Source organism: Gymnogyps californianus, chromosome 7, assembly GCF_018139145.2.
Source record: "Gymnogyps californianus isolate 813 chromosome 7, ASM1813914v2, whole genome shotgun sequence".
Lineage (NCBI taxonomy): Eukaryota > Metazoa > Chordata > Aves > Accipitriformes > Cathartidae > Gymnogyps > Gymnogyps californianus.
This window is the reverse complement of record NC_059477.1, coordinates 23,239,489-23,265,011: the sequence shown is the minus strand read 5'-3', so window position 1 is coordinate 23,265,011 and position 25,523 is coordinate 23,239,489. Positions and strand designations below refer to the sequence as shown.

Sequence of the window (25,523 nt, the reverse complement as noted above, 5' to 3'; positions counted from 1 at the left end):
GTTTTTCATTAGATCCATGTCATTTCAGATAGATGCTTCCCCAGGCAGAAATATAAAATCTCTAACCATTGTGCAGCAGTTGTCCGACCGTTACATTGGGAGAGGGTGTGCTGATTGATTCCTTGGCTTTACAAGGTGGAATTCAGAGAGGGATAGAGAGAAAGCTGAAATGTTAAATGGTACAGAGGTAAATGCATTGAGCATTGAGTCCTTCACATCTTCCTGGAGATGTTCACTGCTTCAGGCTTTTCTCAAACTATTTCTCCTTCTGAGATTTGCAGGAGCATCAACTGCTACCAACACTCTCAAAAGACAAGTGAAACGATGAAAGTCTTTCCAGAATTCACATACAGCTAGATAAGAAAATCCAGGAATTAGATATTTTAAAGTCAAATTACCAATGTAAAAATGAAATAGAAGTTGGATTTCTGTTAGGAAAGTCTATTTTCCTCCTACTGAAGGAAGAAAAAATGGAGACAATTGTAGTGTGTGAGAAATTTTTGTCTTGTCTTTGACTGACAGGGCTGTTTCTATTACTGTCCTGTAGAAGATTAAAGCACGTGCACAGAGAGGATGTGTGGACTTCAGCACAAAGAAGAGAGTCCCAGCAGGTATGCGACTTGCCTGTAAAAGTTATTTAGTGTGCAAATAAAAAGATTCTTCCTTTCAAATAGTACAGAAACTTGGTTGAATATGTTCAGCTGGTTTCACTCCATTTCTTGCAACTCTGTCATCAGATCTGGCTGATGTAGTAAGTTTTCAGCTCCATCTGTGAAGGGACTGAAAGGGTCTTCCATTTCTAAGGGCTCTAGAAGCATACCTGTAGGTCATACCTATCATGTATCTGTCACTGTAAGACACACAAGACAGACTGATTTGACTATAAAGGTCCAGGATGAGCTGTGGGCAGGTAGGGATATAATTATATGTGATTTTGTATCATAAACAGACACAATTAGTACAGAACTCTACAAGGCCTGCTTTTATAGAAACGTATCTTTTATCTTTGTAAAAGTAGAACTGTGATTTAAAGATAAATCTTCATACACTGTGAATGGCAGATAAAGGCTCTTTCAGAGGCATCAAATAATAAAGATAAAAATATTGTTCTTTCACATAGTATTTTCTCTCTTGTCAAAATAGGACTCATAAATCACATGAAATTTAGCAAGCTAAGACACTTAGAACACAGCACTTTCTGAAAATCAAAATGACTCATCTTGATATAGTTTTCATAATCACAGTATCTAATAATTAAAGTATCACCCAAGCTAGCTATCACTATAAACTGTGAACCTTTTCTGCTGCATATGGGCTGTGCAACAGAATCATCCTGAAAGGATTCCAGGGCCGTTCAAGGCCAGTTCCACCAGAAACTTTTAAATCAGTTTTACACTCTCTTTATGATATTTTCTGCTTATCCATGTGTTTCTCTACTGATTCCATAGATTTCCTAAGAGTTTGCTATCAAAGCAGATTTCTGGGAAGAAAAGGTGCTATGCATTGGTTCATACTGTCAGTTTTAAATCTGAAGAACCTTAGAGAAAGTGTGGCATGTTGGTGTACTCAGTTTCAATACATATTCACTTTTTTAAAGTTTGCAAAGTATGTCATCTATTATGTATACACGTTTGTATAGGTATTATATATTGCTTACAATCAAAGACAACATACTATGTTTCAGCTTTGAGATAAATGGTCCTTTGATATAAATTCAATTATATCAAAGGAATAAATTTTTATGTAAATAAAAAGAAAAGGATGAAATGTTAGTAACCATTAAGGATGATGGATTCTGTCCTGTACCATAGAGGACAGTGGGCACTTTGCAAACGATTGAGAGAGCAGTGAAAAGAAGCCTAGATTTTCACACTATTTATTTATACCTTGCTACATCCATTGTACAACCATATTATACAATCAGTCATAATGTTACATTTATTGCCAATTTTATTAATTTAATTCTAAAAATAATGTTACTGAAAAATTCCTCCTTATGTAAAGCAGGAGGACCAGTGTGCCAAGGGCACACAAGGGTAAATGTGTTCTAATAACATATATTAGCTAAATCAACTTTTTATAACTAGAAGATACTAAATATTTATCTACTAACTTTCTGGAAGGCAGAATGTATATGTATCGCTGGCATCAAACATTTTCTGCTCTTGTTGTACACCTAGTCCTTTTAGCAATGCTTAACTGTTTCCACATTATTAAAATGACATGTTCCTACATGGTTGCAAATTAACAGACAGCAGTAACAAGCTGTATGACCCACTCCATGAAAATGAAATGAACATAATAAAGCACTCCAAACACTGGCATATGAACAGGATTGATATTAGACTCACTTTTTTATTGATGTAATATGGGTCCATGTCTTCCAAGGGCTCAGACACCATTCCTGGAGGTATGTCGCCGTATATAAACGGAAGTGTTTTTCCTGCCTCCAAATCACTGTTTGGCTTTGGCCCATTTTCATCATCATTGTCTTTACGATCTTGTTTAGAATTCTTAGCTTTTTCTGCAGCAATGCGTTGTTCAATAGCCGCAAGAGACTCTCTAGTGAAGTATTGGAAGCTGTCTGGTCCTGGTGGTACAAGCACTGACTGCTCCATCTTTTCATCCTGCACATTTTAATTACCATTTATTCTTCTGCATAGGAAAATACTAAAAGAAAGCAGAAAATAAAATTCAAACAAACATGTTAAAATCACCAAGTAAGAAAGATATAACATTTATTTTTAAATGCTTTTGATTATGCTATGTTGGAATGTTCAAATACACAATATTGAAAATTATGTAAAGAAAGATAAAATAACCAGTTTAGTTGGTGATTTGACCTTTGTAAGAGGCACTCATGTGGTTCTTATGCTAGTTATATAAACTGCAATAATTTCTCAACTCTAGGATTATAGTGGTCTTTTACTCCAAATAAGCAAAGGCATGATACTCAAGAACAATCAGATACATTCTTTCCTCATAACTCTAATTATCTTAAAATCACCTTGCACTCCTCTGGAATCAATCAGAACTATATTGGTAGCTATAAATAGCACTGTTCATCAGAGCTAATGCAGAATTTCCACTGAGTTCAGCAAGAGTATCAGAAAACAAGCACTGCAGAATCAGAATTTCTATTAAACAAATAAAAATCAACTCTGCTTATTATGAGGTAGTACAGTAGTGGTTCCAAGTAAGTTTTTGTACAAGTAGTTACTCGAGATAATAAGAAGAACAATTGCCTATTTTTATTTCAATTTAACTATTACTATATATCTGGTTCTTTACTGAATAGCTGTAATTGGATAATTCTAGAAGTATTCTAATATACATATTTATTTATATATTGCAACTGAGAAAATAAACCTGATGAGGGGGGTGGGGGGAAAGCCCTGTTAATACTATGGATCTGGCATCTTTCATGCTGCTGAATAATTTTCTAATGACATCAGACATACAGATGAAATGCATATTTGGGCACACAATGGCGCATATGTCCCCCACACCTGAATGTAAAGAGATATTTGCAGTGTCCACCCATTGCTGGGGTCCTTGCAAAATGATCAGTCAGCCTTTCAGGAGACTTAAGGGTCAATGCAGGTCAGTACTTGTTGAAATAAGCTAGAGATATGGAATGACAGAGAAGTAAGAATACAAGAGATGGTTGGGGGAAAACATATTAAAACAAATAAAAAGGTGACAAACAAAACCAGGAATTATGGAAAGAAGCAGAAAAAGATGAGGAAAACAGAGCAAAAAATGGAAACAAGAGGAGACCGTAAATGAATGTAGGAAGAATTAGGGGAGAAAGTGAAGGATGTGAAAAGGAAAAAATAGGAAGACTGGAAGATTAGCAGTATAAAAATGCAGAGATGAAAACAAAGAAAAATAAAAAAGTAGGTGGAAGAACAGAATACTGGGAAAGGAGCGGGAAGGGAAGCAAGTATAGATAGGGTTAAACTTTCTACCAAGGAAAAGTCAATAAAGAGAATAAGAAAATAGATGAGAAATAAAGGGAGAAGAAAGAAAAACATAGCTGGGAAATGAAAAAGAAAGTCACTAAAATATATCAAGTAATAAACCCAAATCCTCTGGATCACTAATGCCAGGGTGAGCACAAGCATCTTAATCAGACATACGTATTGAGTAGTGGAATATAGTGGATAAAATAAGACAGAGGGGTCAAAGTGCTTAGGGACTCTATAACCCCAATTTTCTTGATTTCTCAGGAAAAAAAACCAAAACGTATCTTACTTGGATGTATAGAATCATCACCCACAATCAGAGGAATGACTTCTAAAGAATTGAGGTGGCAGATTTCTCACTGTAAAAAAATTAAAGGGAGCTCATCTCCTACCAAAACACAAAGTATTCACCCATGCAGAGTGTAGACTCATGCCAAAAACAGTTCTCCAAAGCTTTCCCTTCTTTCTAATCCTGGAAGGAAAAGGAATCATCCTGTTGTCTCTCCATTAGGGGGAAAAAGGATATAAGAAAGTGTACCTCAATCGACAAGGATTTAAAATCTTCTCTTCCTCCACATAGAGAGCATCCTCCAGACATCACCCAGCTCTCCATTTTGTGGTTCTGTTTACTTCTGGGAATTGACTCTTCAGTCCCTCAACTACTGAACAGTTATAAACTCACAGTTTGTACACTCTGACATTATTTCTTAATGTTCAGTCACACCTTGTGGATATTGGGAAAGAAGGAGAAAAAACTAGTAGCCACACCACTGACCTTGCTGATCCCCAAACTGATCCCTGTAAGCGGCACCGTAATTTGGGAAACCTATCTCATACTAAGCCACTATTCAAATATTATGGGAGCCACAGCTGTAGGTGGATACTACTTGCTCTGTGGGCTTCAGGGAGACACAGAGACTCAAGAGAGACAGTCTTCTCTGCTCAGCTTATTTGGCAAAGGAAGGGATGAAGGCCCTCTCTCCCTCTCCCTCTCCCCTCCTCTCTCTCAGCATAGGTATAATCCCCATGGGCACCAGCAAATGAGGCTACACAGCCATGTCTGCCTTTCCCTCTCCTCCTCCTCGTGAGACCCAGGAGGTTGGTTTTCCCCTTTGCCATTTTTCCTTTGAAAATTCCCTTCATTGTCCAAAAACCCCACTGTACCCGGCACTCGGTGTTCCCTGCCATGATGGCCAGCGAGGGCACAGCAAGCCAAACGAGTCCTGGCGCAGTGGGAGGGAGGTGCTGGACAGTAGCAAGGGCAATCTCATGTTTTGAAGAGGAAGGAAATGGACAGCCAGCAAGCAGTCAGCAAAGCTGAGCTCTGAAACCCTATGGTGCTCTGTCAGGATCACCGTTTAGTTCAGCTGTGTCCCCAGCTGGCACGCAGAACAAGGAGGTAAGCCTGCAGGATTTGCTTGCAGGTGCACAGAAGCAAGCTACTTCATAGCCATTAGTTACGTTGCAAAAACATTTGATTCAGCTACTGTGTTTACATACTGAGTTTAAAAACAGCAAATGCTCTGGGCTTTTCTAATAATACCTGTATTTTTTCTGTAGAAAGGAACTTTACATTATTTTTCTATAATTAATCCTAGAATGTTCTCAGGTCTGTTAAATGTATATGGAGCTAGCCAGATATACACCTTTAGATGTATCTAAATCAGAGTAGGCTGTACTTAACAAAATGTTTCAGGAGGCTTTATGAAGACTAAATACTTTTTATCCTCTATTTAGCAGATTAGAGGATGGTATTCCAGACAGATTTTCCCTTTCTTCCTGCATTTCCATGATTATAAGTCTTTAGAGTTGCAAATAGAAGTCTTCTATAAATTTAAAAGTCAATATTAAATACATACAGAATTGGCCACAGTCTTAATCCCAAATCGCTTTCATCTGTCATATCACAGTGGTTAACTGAAAGATTTGTGTTTCCTTTATTATAGTTGATGAATTTATTCTCACTTATATGTGTAGGGGATAGATAACAATTGATACCAGGCCAGTTAATCAACTGATATCCTTCTCATTTCTATAAGTGATTTATTAAATATTAATTGAATAACTACAGATTGTTTACATGATCCAAATGGAGTTCTTTTTTTTCTTTAGCATAGCACTGGTAATTCAACAGAGGAAAGAATGTAAGAATACACCAAATATATATTTTTTACTAAGTTCTTTCCTACTCTCCTGAAGTGAATGAGATTTTTTTTCCTTCTTCGTCTCCAATTGTGTTTGAGTGACTTTCTTATGAGCAGTGTATCAGTAGGCAAAACATTTCAAATTTTGGAAAATAAGGTACTCAGAACATATGAGAATAGAATCGTTGTGTTTCTTCTGAAATTTCCCAGGCAAAATATATTCATATATACTTTGTAGTATACATTATTGTAAGCCAGGCAATTCCAGGGCACGCTCAATATACTCTCTGTGCATAGACCATCTGTAAACCACATGCAGAATAAGTCTGAAGTTACTCAGCTGCATCTGTGTAATTGCACAATGCACACTTGATCTGCCCATGCATATTAAGTCCAAAGCATCCAGAACTACACTGGATTAGCTATGCACATACCGACCATCTGGGCAACATGCATGCAATTGGTTCAGAACTTCCCTGGTGAATGTGACCTACTGTACACCTTGCGTAGTTGTAGCTCTACACATACTTAGAGAATAACTCAAGCTGTCAAATATCCACAGAGTTTCTGCAAATTTCTAGTCTTCAAATTTCACCTAAATAAATTTTCTATGCAAAATAAAGGGATATGTTGGCAAATAGATGGAGAGATGGTGCCTTGTCTAAAAATGATTCCAAACCAGTTGCACACTAACCTTTGAAGAAGTCAATTAGATGATACATAACTCTCTGAAAAAGAGACAGGTTTGAACAAGAAGATTATTTCCTAACCTGATAAGCATCTGGTTTACTGTTAGCTTTCATGTTCTTCATGCCTTCATAACAAATAGTGACAAGAGTTTCTGGAGAGTTTGGTCAGGAGAACCTTAGCATACATGTAGAACTACAGTACTGCAAATACCTAAACTTTAGCAAGCTAATTTCTTTATGTTATCCATACACTTAAATCTAAAACTGTAACATGCTTTGATGTTTGATCTTCTGTGACAACACCCATGAGTGAAAATTTAGCTTCCATTTGCCACCAAATATACTGAATGTTGAGATGTTGAAGTTCCATTGGACCCTATGTGCTAGAAATGTAGGAATTTGATCGTAACAGACCAGTTCCAACAATGCTTATGGTACAGCAAACTGGTTCAGCTTTATACTTTCACCTACATAAACATCTATATGAAGCCTTCCATGATCATCTTTATATTCGAATGCTGAAATCAAACCTGATATCTCAAAAAATCTTTTTCCTGCCTCTCCCTCCATCCTTCAGGTGCCAAGATTTTCAGCAATATAAATTTTAACGTTAGCCAGCATTTAATTTTACTCAATTAACATAGCAATATGATTAACTTAAAAAAACTATAGCTTCTCAGATTTACCATATAGCAATGTGCCATGTGCCATGTTTTCTAGAACATACTACATAGATGTTCAGTTTCTTCTATGGTTAACACTGCAGGTGCTGAGTGATGTGAATGTTTCTAATGTACAGACACGGTGAATAGACCAGAATGGTATTTTTGCTCTTCTGTTGGCCTAGTTGTGTCACACAGATAAACATGTGACAGGCGTGAACTACAGAATATACTCTAGAGAATAACTAGAAAATAATTTATGTGCTTTACTTTTGTAGGTAAAACTTTGCATACGTTGGAAGTAGTGGTAAATTAACACTGATGCTTCCCCCACCCCACTTTATTTTTTGTATTCTCCAGTTTCTCAATTTGGTGAAAGGCCACTGAGACTAGATTTGTACACTGCTGCATGATGCAATCTGAGATAGTGCAGCTCTGGTTTGCTGGATGTGAATATGCGTCCAAGATGAAGTGGAAAGATGAGTGCAAAAGGGAATGCACATGAATCTTTCAAGAAATACATTGCGCGTTCTTTTGCACTGCTACTTGCAGAATTAATGACTCACAGGACTCTTCATTATATAAATCACAAAGTATGATTTGTTACACTGTGATGTATATACATCACTTGGTGATGTAAGAAATAAGTCATCTCTCACCACTAATAGAAAATCAAAATGATACTAAATCGAATCAAATATTAAGAAATTAGCAAACGGAACTGGACTGTTTTCACTGCCTGGTTAATCTCCCTTTGAATTTCAGGAAGGCACCCTTAAAAGTCTGTACAGACCACTGTTTCCTTGTACTTTCCAGCACTGTGAAACTGATTGCTAAGGGAAAACTCAGGCAAGAGAATTCTGCTAGAGTAAGCAGAATTTAATCTTGCCCTTCACTTTGCCCTTGCCCTGTGACACACATTATGTTTTTGCTTTTGGCATGAACTAACAAATCAGTTCTATTAAAAATCATGCATCTTACTATTTTGAAAAAGCATCAGAGTAGTAAACAGTAGCATTAATATTTTGAAGTGCTCTAGATGCAATGGTGTAACATCGGTAACTCCATTTTTATAAAGAGACTAACTAGGTATTAGCAAAGTTATCAGCGATATGCCCAGGGAAGGTCACCTGGCTGATTCAAGGCACAACTAACAGACCACAGCCACTATGAAATAAAGATAAATCAGTGAATCTACATGTAAACTCACAGGGCCCAAATCTCTATGTTATATTACTTCTTATTGTTTATTGGCACAGTTTCTCATTGGTTTTGATTTATCAGCCACTCATTATGATTCTTGTCTTCAGAATGCAGAATAAATATAAATTACCCTCCTCAAAGTGTGGATTTGTGGGAGGAGAGAAAGGAAGGTATGGCCAACTACTGCAGTTTTGTATGTGAGGCATTAGCTAAGGAGAAACCCCTGTTCCTTTCTTCCCAGAACCAAGCCTGTATCTGGCCTGTTTGTCTCTATTTTAGGGCTACTACAGGTAGCAAATGTAGGTAGGATATCCAAAGCAACACAGTTGGCAGAAGGACAGAAATCAGATTAGAATATTGGGACTATGCAACTTTTTATGACTCCTTGTAGCTCATATATAAAATTAAATTTAATTCTCATGGACAGCTTTCTGAGGCAAACATGCATGTTACCAGACCGATAATAGGATTCTCCCATATATTTTTTCACTGTCTTCTTCATGTTCCCTCTCGGCATGGATAATGCAGATCTGGGCACAAGGACTTGCTTGCATTAGATTACTTGGACTTGGCTAACTATATTTATTTAATGCATATTAATTTTAAATGCAGTGTAGGTACATTAATACTGCAGACTTCAGAATAGGGTACATACATATGCACTGAGCTATAAATGAATTATCTGAAATATTGGAAGCAATCAAATAGTATATACTAGCTCAAGTGAAAGTCTATGCTTTGCAGCTAGATATTTCCATTACCAAACCTGACACACAGCAAGGTTATTGGCACGGGAAAGAGTCACAGAAGAGGATTGATGAGGGGAGAGGATGACTACTTAGTTTCCCAGAGTTGCAAACAGCCATGGGTACCTATGTGATTTAGGAAGGCAGTTTAGTGCTCCAGTCTAGGCTGCCCAACAGCCAGAAAGCAGAACAGACAGAGATAGGAAATACAGCTAATGTCTATGGTATTCACGCTGTTGTATAATTGCTTAGCTTACATCTCATTACATGAGTATCTATGCTAAACTCCCTCATCAGCTCCAGGGAATTCAAAGCCACATTTTCCATCAATCAGCAAAACTCTTACACTACCATGGGCAACAGACCATCTAATCTCTCTTTGCAGTGCTCTGCCATCACTATGCAGGAATGAAATCAAGATTGATGGGATAGAAAGAAAGCCCATGAGAAAACATGAACTTGGCATCTTAATGGTAAGCTTTCATTTGGGAAGGCAATCTTGGCTTCTGATCCCTGCTCCTAGAACTATTTCTCTATTATATCTAATAAATTCACTTGAGAAGAGTTGGTTGAAAATCACCGGAGGTGTATTCATAGCTGAGAAGAAAAAATTTAGGAATACTCATGGGAAAAGAGGGTTCAGTTCTAGTTTTCACTCCCAATTAATTTCTTCAATTCAGGAAGAAAATATAAGCCTCAGTTTTGAAAAATAAAACAAAATATAACAAGCCAGCCTTCCTCAAACAAAATAACTAACCAAGCAAAACCCCCATGCTGGGAAAACAAGAGCTATCTTTACTAGGGACTGTTGTCTGCTGCTGTCAAAGCAGACTTTTGTGTAGCTGCAGCCTTTTTTCCCCCTAATACCTAGATTCTCGGTCCTATCCTTGTTTCTTGATTAGAGGAAATCAGAAAACCACATGATGTGGACACAGCATATTATTCATCAATATTAGTTATATATATATGTATGCATTGTTTAGATTGCTACTCTCATTACATTTTTAAATTTAACTAATGTATCTCTAAACCAAAATATAGCTACTAGGCTTTGCTTTAGATTAAAAATAAATAGCTTGCTTCTGCTTACCGCTTTGCTAGTTTAATTCCATTAACTGCAATCAAGTCATTTCTATTTTAGAAAGCTGAAAAAACAAAATTAGTTATGCAGTTCCATAGAAAGAAAAAAATATTTTAATGGGAAAAGTCACAATGCATCTGCATTACTACTCCATCTGAGCAAATACATTTAATAGGTTAGAACTACTGGACTGCTACCAAACTGAATGAATTCCATGCTTCCTGTGTTCCTGCAGTGTATCTATCTTGTGCAGCAAATGACTGCAGTACAGAGTAGCAATCTTTCTGCTTTCTTTCATTTGATCAGAGCAGGGACCCCTTCTATTGGCAATCTACATTACTAATTCAAGATTAATTTTCTTAAGCAATGTCTGAAACATTTGTTTCCATTTACCTTAGCAAACATAATAGCACCTTTCTTCGGTTAAAAAAAATAAAGCAATGTAGGCTATGCGGTGTAAATTATATAATGCTACTGATTCATTTTACATTCAGGTAAAATTGAATTTAAGACAAGATTTAAGTTCTGGTTTTGGCATATTACCACACTTGGGAAACAAGGAATAAAAGCTGATGGAAAACAGATTGCTCCATACCCTGGAATGATGTCAAATTTGCAGAGCTAACGGTTTGTTAGCTCTGCAACAAAGACATCTCCATCCTCAAAAAGTTACTAAATTATGACCTTTGTGGGTTGCTTAACCCCATTAACAGCATTCTGGTATTTGCTCTCTCATGTGGTCAGTGGAAGGGCCAGAAGCCTTAAAGACATAAAGACAAAAGTATTTACATCTTCAAAACTTTCTGACAGTTTTAGTTATGTGTGTATTTTTCTTGCAAACAGATAGAAGAGCAAGCACTGATTTCACTCTTGAGGTTCCCCCGAGTCAAGGAAGCAGATGTGGGGACAACAGGAACATATTTAACACACAAGATAATGGGAAAAAATCAACTGTAATTAAGGAAACCAAAAGAATTGCTGGTTTGCAAGCAAAATGATGGGACTGCTATGAAGTGATAAAAACTCCAAAACTGTAGAAACTTGTAAATACTTTTTGTACTGCACAGGAAATCCAGACACCATATGAAAGCTAGAAGAGTTGAGTTTCAGCTTTCTCCAATTAAATATTAGAAACACGTTTTGATACTTTATCCCCTTGCTTTCACTCACTGTGCAGTCAAGGCATGTTTCAGCACATGCTTGTGCATGGTGCAGAGAGGAGGCAGTAACAGCCCCACGGCTCTATTTTAGAAGCAGGGTATTATATGCTAAGTCAGTGCAGTGCAGCACCCAAAGTGAGTGATCCATCTCACAAATTGTCTTTGAAAGGAGGGAGCGCTCAAGGAATGGGAGATGCTCAAACCACAAACCAACTCCGCAGCCTAGGAAGCGCTATTGCCACTGCATGACTTCTGTGTAGCTCCTATGTTCATCATCCCCTTCTGCAGCTGTCAGCCCGTCTTAGGTTTTATGAGATGCAACAAATACATGGGCTACATGTGAATAAAGTGTTTGTCAAAATAATTTGTATGCTATATGCTAATGTCATGTAACATGTAACATATGCCTGTAAACACATGGCATTTTTATTGCTGTTTTTGTGGGCAAGGCAATGTATCCTTTTTTACTGGCCACTTCTGATCCTGCTAAGGTAACATGTCTACAGTTCTCCCCTCATGTCCCTCTGCAGTTTTGTGATTCTGAACTCACAAACGAGCAACTATTTTTACCAACAGTAAGAGGATTCTGCTATTTCTTAGTAGGCTGCTTCCAACTTAATAATTTGCGAATAATTCACGAGAAATGGCTTATTACTAGGAGATTAACAATTTCTCTTTACAGTAGCATATTTAGTACCTGTTCTTGCAGATACAACTTTATTTAACTTAAAAAACTATTTTATATATACAGATAGCTCTCCAAATTGCTTACAATGAATAAAAAAAGTCACATCACTGCTGTAAAGAAACTTCTTCCAAAACACAGACCTGGTCAAAAATAAACAAGTAAACAACTCTCACCTATTTCCTGATTAGTTTCGAACTGATTTTCAACAAAATTTGAATTAACAATGTTAGTCCAATGTCATTTTGGAAAGTTCTCATTAAGCGGACATTCATGAGGCCACCATGTCTCAATCTTGTGTCTAGGCATGGCTATACATGACAGTAGTCTTGAGACCTGACAGTGCTCAAGCCCTGGCACCTTGTGCCCTACAGGTAGTATAGTTGCACAGTTAATTTACTCTATTGAATATTAGATAAAGTAATTTGCACTAACATCCATGAATTATTGCTGCTAGTACTCAAGCAAGAAAGCACACTAGAGCTAGTTTCCGTATCTCCGCCTTCTTTTGCAATTGAGGTGATGTACTCCCCGTAGGTTACACATTGCTTTGATGAGTCCCTCTGGCCCATCTCCTTGGCAAAGGCTACCTTTCCTACAAATGGCACCTATGGTTAAGCAACCTTCCTCAAATCCCGGCACCAGTGCATATTCCCACACTCATCGTGTCTTAACAGATTCATTCCAAACCTTCATGCTTCTGACACTGGTGTGCAGCTTACCACTTAGAAAAGCAGCAGCTGAAGCATGTGATTCAGAAAAGCAGCATTTGAAGCAAGCGACACAGAGACTTTGCAGAAGTCCTTGATACAGTTATGCTTTACTCTGAACAGAGTAAGAGAGAGAAAATCAAAAGTAAAAATACTAAAACACTCCTCCATTACTACTTCTCTGAATTTCCTAGTAACTCTTAGCTTAATCTTTGGGGTTTGGTCTGAGTCATTTAAGCTGTCTCTCACACAAGGCTTTTCTAAAAATGGTCAAAGAGAACCTCTTGCTTTTACTACTCCTAGCTCCTGCATCAGGAGACCACCTGGTCATCCCCATCAACTCATCAAAGTCCATCCACTAATTTGCTGTTTAGTTATCATCCCACTTACCAGAATGAGTTTTCTTGGTCAGCTTCCATTTACAAACATGCCAACTGGAATCCTGTGATTACATCTCAATGGTTTTACTGAAATGATGCTGAGACTAAGGCTAAAGGTCAGATTTGCTTTCTGCTTGCACTGTTACCCTGTGGAGCAGTGGGGAAGCTGGCTGTGGGGTGACCCAGCTGGCCAGTCCACAGAAAGATTTGCTAAAAATGAGTTGAATCTAGACGACATTAAAAGGTGTGTCGACTTCCTGTGTGGATGGGTCACAGGCATATTTACCCACCCCATCCAACCATATCTGCCCTTGCGATATTCCACACAGCTGATGCTGGGCAGAGGTAAGGTCCTCTGTTCACTGCCAGAAGATGTCTAGGGATTTGCAAGAAGCTTGAATTCAGATCGTTAGTCCTGGTGAGCACTAGCGTCCACCTAGAGTTTCACATAGATACTTCATAACTTGTAAGAGCATTTTGTGTAGACATGGAACATCTTAGCCCAGAAAGCATGAATTAAAACATAATATTGGTAATTATAAGGGTTTAGGCATAAAAAGAAGGAAGTATCTCAGGATAATAAACTGTAATGCATAATTCCAAATGATCACAGATGGATTTAAGAGACCCAGCTGAACTAGGTTTTGTGTATTAAAGATTCCCCACTCATTTCTCAAGATTTATTTCAGCGGGTTTTTTATTCTCATTTATTTCCTCCAGTGTTTAGCTTGTTTTGAGATCTAAAAAGGTCCTGCATGATACTCATGGTATTTTCAGTTGCATAAAGGGGAAAAAAAATCTTGAAAATTCCTAGAAGCAATGAAATAGTTTTTGCTATTAAATAGTTAACTACAAGCAGCAGCAACAGCATCTGCTGCCTCTGCCACACCCCTTGAGCAATGCCTTATTGTGAAAAGCTTCAGATTTGCAAAGAAAGGCAGAGCCTGGGAATTAGTATTTCTGCAGAAGCAGTGGTTTGAAAGACACTGAATGAAGACTGTTAGCCACACTGACTTTTATTTAAAAGCAAAGATTTCATCTTTTTTTTCTTTTGAGGTGCTGGTGAGTTTCCAGTAATTTAATATTTTATATTCTAACCCTACAATAAATTTTCAGGATATTAATTTGATTTTTGAAAATATAGGAATGTAAAGATATAATAAATAATCCAGCCAAAAGCTAGAAGTGATGAAATTATAGACTATGAAATCTCGTGGTATTGGGATTTGGGAGTTTTCTGGGTTTTTTAATCCTGTGGTTGGTCAAGAAGAACAATTAGAGAAATGTGCTTCTTTAAAATAAATAAGAATATATTACGTGCAGAGACTTTAAATGTTTAGCAGCCCAGAACATTTAAATATTAATGAACTTAATGCTATTAAGGGTACTGAGAAAACAGACAAAATGTATATCGCAGGTGACAACAAAGTTAAAAAATAGCAGAATTAAGGGAATATCAGTGGATACCATGTGATATTTAAAAACAGAAAACCATTAATCAGAAATTTCTGAAATATAGCTATATACTTAAAAATAGCATAAATGACAACAAATCTTGCAGCAACACACTCAGTCATTCAAATTCTGAGCCACTTCTGGTACCTTCCTGAAGACCAGATCACCCAGTAAAAAGCAAGTGACATTTACTTTAGCAAATATAGTACTAAGCCATGTGGTTAAAAATATAATTGTAGTGCACATTTAGTGATTATTTTGCAAAGAAACCATTCTCAAATATAGGTACAGAAATATAAAAAAGAAAGAGGCTTGAGATCTGCAGTTCCTCTAAATATCATTCAGTGCACATCAAATGTGCAGTTAAACTATGTTAATGAAGCTAATGAAGTAATAAAATATTGAATAATTTTAAAGGTTTCTATCTTGCATTCTATCTTGAATTGAAACTGATAGATTACAAGGTCTGTATCGTATGAATCTGTTCATGTGGATCCACCTGTAAGATGACAACTCAAATAGGAGAAGCAACATGGTATAGTGAAGACCACAGCAAATAATGGCAGATCTGACTAACGGCAAACTACATCTCTTTCAACCTCAGCTTTTCTGATGGGCAAGTAACAGTTTACCCATTTTAAAGGATTTGTGATTGGTAATTAAAATACTTTCAGGTATTCTTCTCATTCAAAAACACACATTTGTCTTTTTAAAGATTGAAAGTACTCTTGCATTTGTGATTGGAACTGCTTATTGCTGTTCTAAATTGCCATTTTTAATGTAATAGAGGTTAAAGTGTTTTGGAATGCTTTTTCTAAATAGTAATTTTTAATTTATAGTAGTGCATTATAATGTCCTCTGGTATTTTGGCATTGGGTGTCCAGGGCACTATCAAATAGTTTGAAGATAAATGATAAGATTAGTCATTGTTGTCCCATAACTCTTTACTCCGCTAATAGCAGACCCAGTGTGAAAGCTAGTTCTAGCCCTACTAGATGAGAGAAAGCTTCAGCCACTCAAACTCCCAGAGTCAGGTATTGATTTACAATACACCCAGCTGAGAAAAAATGCAGAGATGTATTCCTCAGCACGTCAGTTGTCTTGTCTGATCAATGCATCTGAAGACAGGGCACCATTTCCTACCAGACTCTGAGAGCTGAATAAGGTTTCTGCAGGCGTCATATATACAACCTAGATGCATTCACATAAACAAGCTTACAGTGAGAAGCCAAAGTAGGAAGCATCATTTGTCAATGCGCTTGAGAGAGTGCACAACAATGGAAATAAGTGCACTACATAAAGATAAGAATACCCAGTTATGAAAAGCAAGTCTTTAGTATGTGAACAACGAACATTGTCAGAGAAGAGATCAATGCAATGTGTAGGTCATGGCTCTAAGGAATCGAAGGACATTTAAGTCTGAGGGAAACATGCACAATTAAGAAGCTTAGAAATGATTGTGTTACATTGATTATGAGGCAAGAACAAATTGGGGACTTAATATTCATAAGTGGAAATTACATCAAACAAATCTTAATTTGTTTTTGAGGAAAAAGCCTATGAAAAGTATAGATACAGAAGAATTTTTAGGGCTTAGCAATTTTGAGTAGGAGTTGGTTTGTTATGCTTGTTTATCCAGTTTTCCATATTTATTACTCTTAAAATTTTTGGTTTTCTCTATGATTTAAAATTGCATCAGGATGTATGTTTGTAATGTAACAGATGAACTCTTGATCCTATTGAAGCTGTTCTCAAAACATGCTATTGACTTCATTCATGCAGGTAAATTTTATTACCTAATTGATATATTTGATTTATATCTTGAAGAAGAATTCTGATTTGTGCTAGGTAAAAATGTAATTTCAACTCAAACTTTTTTGTCTTACCTTAAAGTAGAGGCACATTAACCTAGAGGAATACTTCCCTTTAGTTTTCTTTTACATACTGAAATTTTACCAGCTGCCTTTCATGTGTACTAAAAAGATGCAGTTTCTTTTTCTGAACATATTTTGGTATTTCAGTGCTGTAGGACTAATTTATAAAAAAGAAATAAAAGTGAGAGATATTTGTATTAATAAAAGTACTACTGCAAATCATGTAAATATGTCTCATCCATCATTCAATAATTACTTATTAAAAAATTTATAAATTCATTATGATGGAGGTCTTGTTTTGTCACTTACAGTGCAAATTATTTCTCATGCTTTAAGTTGTGGGATGGTAAAATTCTTTTTACATTATGACATGTAATGTCATACAACATCTAATGTCATTGGAAATAATTGCTATAAAACAGCAATTCTCAAAGTGGGAAAGGTTGAGGATGGGGGCAGGGATTTAGCCTGGGGAAAATCATTAAAAAAAGGTATGGAAATTTCATCAAAATTTTTGCTCTCCCTTCCTCTCTTCTTACTTTTCTTGCTCAAACTTTTTTCCTCTATGAAATCTTTTCACCTTCCTGGCAAGCCCATGGGGGACTTGAACTTAACATTGTCCTTAAGTAAACGGGTCCTAGGGAGTGAGATGCAAGTGTACTCCCTCCCTCCATGTCTACTCCAGCCTTCCCAGGCAGCTGGGCTTACTGGAAGCCGAGTGCTACGTGGGGAGTGTTGTGGGCTCGATAGGATCAGGGCTGGGTTTTCAGGTATGTGGTTGTGAAGTATGTGGGCTCGGTGATGAGGGAGTTCTTGGGTGAACTACAGGTTGACCGCAGAAGCTTGGAGCAAGCCAGCAAGCAGGGAGAGGTGAATGTATCCAAAATATTCCAAAATCAAAAAAGGTCAAGATCAAAACTGTTACCACTGTAAAAGGCAGTTAAAGACAGATGAGAGTGTAGAGCAATAGGCATTTTTTCAGTGAGAACACAATGATCTGATACTGTGAATAGGTACCTTACACAGCCTGTCCCCTTAATGATTATGTCCCCTAAGAAGAAAGGACCTCAGTGAAAATGTGCCATATATTACAGTATCAAATCTTAAGATGCCTGTGTTGAAATATGAGCACATAGGTTTATCAGCAGCAATATGAAATTTTAAGATTCTGTTTAATTTTACTACCTATTTTTTCCTCAGGCTACATCTGTAGCAGCCAAAACTGCATTCTGTTACAAGCTGTTCCTGAGGCAATATGAATCTGTCCATATTGCCTTTTATAGGAAGTCCTTCTGGATTTGGGAGGCAGGTTGCTTGCAAATCTCCAAGTTTGCAGCAGCAGATATCTGAGCTTTTCTAGGAAGATGTCTCTCTTGAGTTACTTTTGTTCTTCTGCCCTGAACAGCAGATAGCCAAGATGTGTTCACACTGCAGGTAAATGGGTTTGCACACCTTTGAAGACTACCTTTTCAGAATAGCATCAGAGCTGTCCAAACCACGTGGGCCCTGCTGAAAGCAGGCAGAATGGATGGCTGTAGCTATTTTGGTCTCTAAGCTCCCTTCAGAAACATCCCATTTATCCTATATGCAGTCCAATTGACCCAAGTTTTAATTATTTCAGACTTCCTTCCACTGCCATTGCTGGTGTAAGTGTTTTCAGTTTCTAGGCAGAGTGATTCATCCCAGTCTGTGAGTGCTTAACACAGCAGCTTGGCACATGAAAAGCTAGCAACCAAGCCCAAGGGCTGCTGAGGTTAGTTGTGTCTGTGCTACTAGCAGTCATGATAAATCCGACTCTTACATGTGTCAAATGTCCTCGTCTAAGTTTTGGAGCCAGACTATGTCTAAATCTTACTGTACTTTCCCCCCTCCCCACACATATCTAAGATACAGTCTTTCTTAGCCATCCACAAGGTTATTACTGTCAGTCTATTTTCCATCATGCTTACAAAGAAAGAAAAAATTTCTTTGGCCTTATCAAACAAAACCTGCCTATATCCAGGGTGATTTTCTAACTAGTTGCTTAGGCTATGTTATCCTGCTGTACAAATTCTCAGAAAATAGATGACTGGTTTCCTCTCAGAGGGTCTTTGCAGCCTTTCTTCATTATCTCAAATTCTATTTTTTAGATGTTAACTCCATTGTTCAAATTTTCAATTTCCATCAACATTGTGCTTTTAAAGAAGATTCTCAGTTACATTTAGGAGATACAAATATCTGCAAAGCTCCCTCATTATCCTCCTTTTAACCTCTTCTTTTTCAAGATACCTTCCAAAACTCTTCAGTGGTTAGGCTGCTCAGCTACCAAAATGACTCCTTCACCTTAAAGGTCATCTTTCTCTCTGTGCCGTCTGAGCATTTTTCCTTATACTTAGATTGTATGCTGGTTGGAGCAGTGATTCTCCTTCTGTCTGTGTTTGAATAGCACATACATATTGGGGTCCTAGATTCCATATATGAACACCTGCCTATTACAGGCATACAAAAATATCCACATGTATGCAAGGCAACAAGTAATTTTGGACACAAACTGGAACAGAACAATTTGTGGGTAAGAATCTGGAATTTAAGAGGTGTTAAAGTTCAAGATTTTGTACCTTAGAGGAGCAATATGAAGGAATCCATTCAGAACTGGAGCCTGACAGAGCCAGAAAGCAGGAAGTTTTTAAGAACAAAGTTCCTGAAACTTTCAGAAGTAAAAATACAACACTGCAATATGGTACTTCAACTGAGATAACACATCAGTGTCTCAAAAAAAAATATCAAAAAATCCCCCAAAGCAGTTAATAATTACTGCTTCAGGAAAGCCACCTGAATTAGAAGCATTACACGGAAAAACAGACCTGCAGACCTCTAAAGAGAAGGGAAAATTGCTTACTGTGTGGACTTCAGAATAATGCTAATCACAGTTTCACTACCCACAACCATTATTTAGCCATCTTCACAATCCTTTCTCACATGAAAGAGAGCAAATGGCTCATATTTCATATCTGGAATTTATCTGAACAGACAGCTAAAGGCATAAGCCATCCTTTTCCAAAGTGTTAAGTAATCAAGAATTCACACAAAAGTCAGTATGAAATTCTTGTCACTCTGTTTTGAGACATTGTGTATTTTGCCTAATAGCACCTTTAAGCACCTAAATATAGACTTAAATGCATACGCTTAGACCTATCTTATGAAATTTCAGCCTTATATCATAGTCAATCTTACTTTAATCACAGGAGAAAAAAAACCTATTGCCAAAACAGACCAGTTTCCTGCATTTCAGAATCCAACAAAGCATATAACTCTGAGAAATAAATGTCACTGCTGAGAAACTCATAGAAATATTATGCGCAAAGAGGTCAAAGAAAAAGGGAGAGAAAATATTAAATAAAACACTCTTATTACTATGAGACAGTTAAATAGTACTTAATGTACTGAAGACGGATCTGTTTTGGAACAGAGAAATAGCTTTTAAAAATAAAATTGAATGTTTACTACTCCCCTGAATTTTTAAAAATTAATTGATTCATATTTCCCCAGCTTCTTTTTTTTCTTTTTTCTTTTTCCCCAAGAAACTCAATGCTAGCTATCATCTAGGAATTAGGCATGCTGACATAAGAGAGGGGGTACTGTATCAGCCACTTTGCTTTCTCTTGTTAGCATGTCTCGTAATTTGTCATTCTCTACCCTTGAGCAGTATGCATTTTTGTTTCTCCCAGCAGAGCCATTAAATATTATTTAGTGCTGGTTCAGGATTAGTCTGAACTTAGACTTCACAGATGTATAGAAACCTGTCTTGAGGGGAAAGCAGAGGGCAAGTCTGAGGTCAATGCCCACAAGTGACAGACTCACAGCCAGCCTGTGCAGCAGCTAGGCAGCACGTAACCTAGAGTCAAAACTACCAGACGTACTGTCTAAAAGATATGAGAATTTCTTTTACCAGGCTGCAGCCCTAGAACTCCCATAAACTGTAAGAATCCTTGGGATTGGCAGTATGTATAACAATTATTGATTTTAAAAAAAACCAAAACCCAAAATGTGTATGTTCTTCTAAGCTGTTGCTCCTTTTCAACTCGTCGTAGTGACAACCTAAGCAAATGTGGTTGTTAGCAAACCAAAGGAGACGATGGTTCTTCCTAGGCTGGATTGAAGTTTGTGTGCGAAACAAAATGGTAGCACCACTGCTACTAGTGTTGCAAAGAAACATTTTCAAAAAGTAATTCCAAAATAAAAACCTAAAAATATTATTTGAATAAAAGTAAACTTCACTTGGAATTCTACTTAAAAGGTACTCAAAGTAATTAAGATTTTTTTCTAATCTCATTGCACATGTATATCAATAAAGCTGTAAAATTCTGTCTACTATATGTCCCACTCATGAAATATGACAATGTTTTCACTTCAGAGCAGGTACAGTCCTCATACCTGGTGATGCAAGACTATGTCTACATTAGCATTTCCAAATTTTCTATTTATATTTCTATTAATAGAATATTTTATATATTTAATATATATTATATATATTTTATAAATTATATTCCTATCTATATTTCTATTTATATTCTCATTTTTTGTATTTTGGTACATAGTTGCTCCTTATTACAAATGAATAGGCTAGTGACATCCTCCACCCTGCACTCCTAGGATGTGGTTTTGTATTACAGACTCACAGACTGGCTGAGGTGGAAAGGCACCTCTGGAGATCGGCTTTTGTATTAGAATAAAAAATATTTTGCAAAATTTTCTCACACATTTCTAGCCCAAGTGGGTGTAAATTCTATTTCTACAAAATGTTACAGGCAGTTTTATATTTTCCCATCAAAAAATAGACGGCAAAACAGACAGAAACACCCTGAAATAGCATCTGGCAAGCCTTCCTCATCTAGGTGTGTCAGTAAATACAGTTTTACAAAGCTCCCTGGTCCCAGAAAACAGTGCTATGGAGTAAAGTATACTATTTTGCAGTGGATTTTAAGTATATTTGATATATCTTCCTTTTCTCAGACCCAATATATGTCATACCCATCATTTGTTAAACAAAAATCAATTTAGTCTGCCAATAAATAGGAATGTATTTTTAATGATTCATGTACACTGGTTTTCATGTAAGTATTCAGAATTATTAAAGAGAAATAAAACAAGTTTTGGTTTGAATTAAGTCCAGTTTGGCATCTGATTTAGCAAGATACTTTCTAAATTGGCCTTGATTTCTTGTAAGTATTGATTAACAATCTTCTACACTACGATTTAAATTTCTTAATTAGTATTAAATTTCAACAATCTATCTGAAGATGTGTCCCTCCATAACATTGACTTTCATGGAAGAAAAAGAAGCTATACATTTCAAATTTATTTTTTTCTAACTGTGAACTGTTCCTAAAGGACACTCAAGACAGTATTGTGCTGTTTCCTTTGCAATTTTTAATTCAGAAGTTAAAATATTTTACTCGATTAACATGTTATTCCAGTTTGTGAATTTATTTAGCTTATTCTAAAACCATACTCTAAAAAAAATCTGCACAATAAAATGTTATTACCTCTTTCTAGGTAAATATATACATGTTTCATTATATCTGTTCATATGAACAATATTTATTCTGTTTGCTCTGTAGCTTAGAAGCTAATACATTAATCAATGATAAGAAATACTCCTGGATCTGGGGACACAATCACCTCTCTTGTTAAAAAGAGCTGCCCCTGGTACAATTTTCACTTGTTTTAGTTAGTAGTTTCCCAAGGAGTTTGGGGACATAACTCAAGTTAGCTCACATCAGAAGGCATACCCTGTTGACAGGGTGCATACAGTCAACAGGTTTTTAAGGACAAGACCCTTTGCAGACACAGGGTATCTCAATGCCAGTTAGTCTTGGCATAGATGGAGCCAAAATGACTAAGAAAAATTTTATTGTAATACACAGATCATTTTCCTTGGAGTGCAAATTTTTGTTTCAGATATAATATTTTATTAATTCAAAAATAGTAGATTTGTAATAAATTTTGTTTTGAGACAATATGAAGTCTTGAAACATAGTACAGGGTCATCCTTTCTGGTCTATCTCCCCCAGTCTGTGTGTAAAGAGAAAATAAGTTGAGCTGAAGGCACAAATACTCAGATGTGAGGTTTCTAGATAACATTTGGATCACATAGTTAATGTTTAAGAAAAAAAAATTAAAAAAATGTTGGATAACTTCTTTTTCAATTAACCATTGTTAATGTAGCCAGTATGGAGCTCTGAAAAGTTCTCTGTTTCTATCCATCACTGCACATTTCAGGTGATATATTTGGCATTATTTAGGCTTTTATTTCTGAAAGTAAATTTATCAGATTGGGTTTCTCATCTGTGAAAAATACTGAACATTAACATAAAATACAAAACATTGAAATGGCTCTGGTATACTCACTTTATTTAATCAACTTTTGAAGTGTCCTAGTTCCCTCTACTAAAGATAAACTCTCAATTTAAAAATCTTTTTAATTAAATGTATAGTATTCTCCTGACAATAAGCAAAAATCGATCAGATTTGCCAAATATCCTTTTTCTACCCCTTTTATTCACATACTCGCTATGGTTAACCAGTAAAGCCTATTTAATCTAAAAGAAACACTAAGAAATTAAATAACTTTTTAGGACATATTTTCTGTTCTTTCTAGATATGTTTGAAGTGTTGTGGAGTGTATATACTGTAGAATAAATGTTTTGAGGGGATGCTTATATACTTTAAGAAAATCCTAATGAAGATAGCTTTTAGGAGGTCTATTTTGGACCCTATATAATTTATGATATACTTTTCTTTAAGTCTGTTGTATGTCAGGTATCTACTTCTTTTTGTAGACTCACAGAAAAATTGGGTTGCAAACAGTGATCAGAGGCCACCTAGTTCATCTCCCTGCCCAGGGTAAGATTGCTATACCTATTTCCCAACAGATGTTTCATCTAACCTCTTCCTAGAGACCCTCATGACAAATTTCACAGATACCTCTGACACTCTATTGCAGCTCTTCACTATCCTCTCTATTAGAAAGTTCCTCCCCATATCTCATCTGGATGAGCCCATTTCTTCAGTCTTGACTTCCTGTCCCACCCACTATGGACGTAAAGAACAGAATTCACCTTTAGTATTCAGCTTCTAATGATCTGCTAGCCTCTTCCCTTCTGTTTTCATCTGTAGACCCACTCCAGGAATCCTGCAAAGCTACTGAAAGAGCCCTGCTGAGACATTCCTAGGAGGAGCACCTATCATCTGCCTCAAATATCTCAGTCACAATTTCCTCTTGGCAAATAAATTCAACAATAATTTGAAACAAAACTGTTAGACACTTTAAATCATTAAAGAAAATGAAAGATCTCACTCTGAAGGAAGCATCATTAAAGAGTAAGTAGAAAATGGAGTCCAGGGAGGGATGAGAGGATGGAAGCATTGCAGGCAAATACATCTGGAACACAGTCAAGCCATTGGCTTAAAATGCACCTAAATAACCAAGCATTTGAAAGCTTCCTTCTGATACATTACTTCAGTTAAAAAGTACTGTAGTTGCTGCTTAGTTTTGTCATCTTTGACCAATACCCCTATTAAATAAAGGCTATTTGAGTCACACAAACCTCTACATTTATTACTAATTTTTCTTTCTGACCTCGACAGGATTTGGGGTTTTGTTTTTTCTTGTTTTGTTTTACCAGGAGGGTGATCTTCAGTGTTTTGAATTGTATTATGAAGTAATCTAAAAAAGCCAATGCTGGAAGCGAATTAGAGAATCTGTTTAAGGAGTAGGAGAAAGATGAAAAAGATTGATCTGTATGTTTACAAGGTACTGAAATAAATTCCCAAGATAGAAGGCATGAGATGGGATAAAGCTTGAAAGCACAAACTGAGCTGGATGTTTCTGATTCCAAAAATAGAGGGGTTATGTCCTTTTTTTTCTCAGAGACTTGTGAAAAAACAGGAAATGAATAAAAAGAAGGATGGAAACGCTTTAAAATAGAGCATTGGAAAGAAAGATGGTCAGAGATGCACTGGATACTGCTGAGGCAGAAAGCGATGGAAACTTGTGTTCAGAAAAAGCAACATAATGAGAATTTCCTAGCACAAAAGGAAGGAGAAAGAGAGTTTCTGGGGCTGATAAATGCAAACAATAAATAGCATGGTGGCTGAATCAGAAATGTGTTTTTTCACGTGATATTTAATATGGCAGGGAAGGCCACTACCCAGAATTTTGGTAATAAGTGCAAAATAAAATCAATTATTTTTGTCAGAGCTAAATAGCACATTAGAAGAGCATAAAAGGGGGCCTGGAACCACACACACTGGTGGAAATGGAAGAGACAGAAATGACGACCCAATAATCAGTAAAAGACGGGAAACCTGAAAACACTGAACACCCATGTATTCAGTAAGACATCACAGTGATTCTTTAAATAAATATTACTGATATTGAATAAAAAGAGATCAGTACATTTTACAGAAATTGGACTAACCCCGCTATGGAAAGGGCGATGATTTTCCGAGTCTACATTTGTCATTTAACTAATTACTTCACCCATACCAAACTTTCAGTTGTTTCCATCCAACTTTTATGTTTTCATGGATAGGAATCTACAAAGAATAAACCTACAACTAGAAAAGTAACATGGAAGTAACATGGAAGTAACATGTGCCAGAACTACTGAGCTTTGGGAAAAAAATTTGGAGAACTTGCATGATACTCCCCATCTCCCTACAATATTAGGTTCAGTCAGAAACATCAGTTGTAGCTTTTAATGGTTAAAATTTACTCAAAGG

General features: G+C 36.6%; 1 protein-coding gene across 1 annotated transcript in view; it reads right to left on the bottom strand.

Annotated features, from left to right (window-relative positions):
* The window catches only part of LOC127018233 (sodium channel protein type 1 subunit alpha), a 73,134-nt gene extending 67,949 nt beyond the window's left edge, over positions 1-5,185 (bottom strand). The window contains exons 1-3 of the mRNA XM_050899725.1: positions 5,133-5,185; positions 4,507-4,692; positions 2,352-2,670 (exon numbers count right to left, since the gene is read on the bottom strand). Of these exons, the coding sequence (XP_050755682.1) occupies positions 2,352-2,618 (267 nt within the window). The 5' untranslated portion in view covers positions 2,619-2,670; positions 4,507-4,692; positions 5,133-5,185. The remainder of the gene's footprint in view (positions 1-2,351; positions 2,671-4,506; positions 4,693-5,132) is intronic.
* Between the last annotated feature and the right edge of the window lie 20,338 nt (positions 5,186-25,523).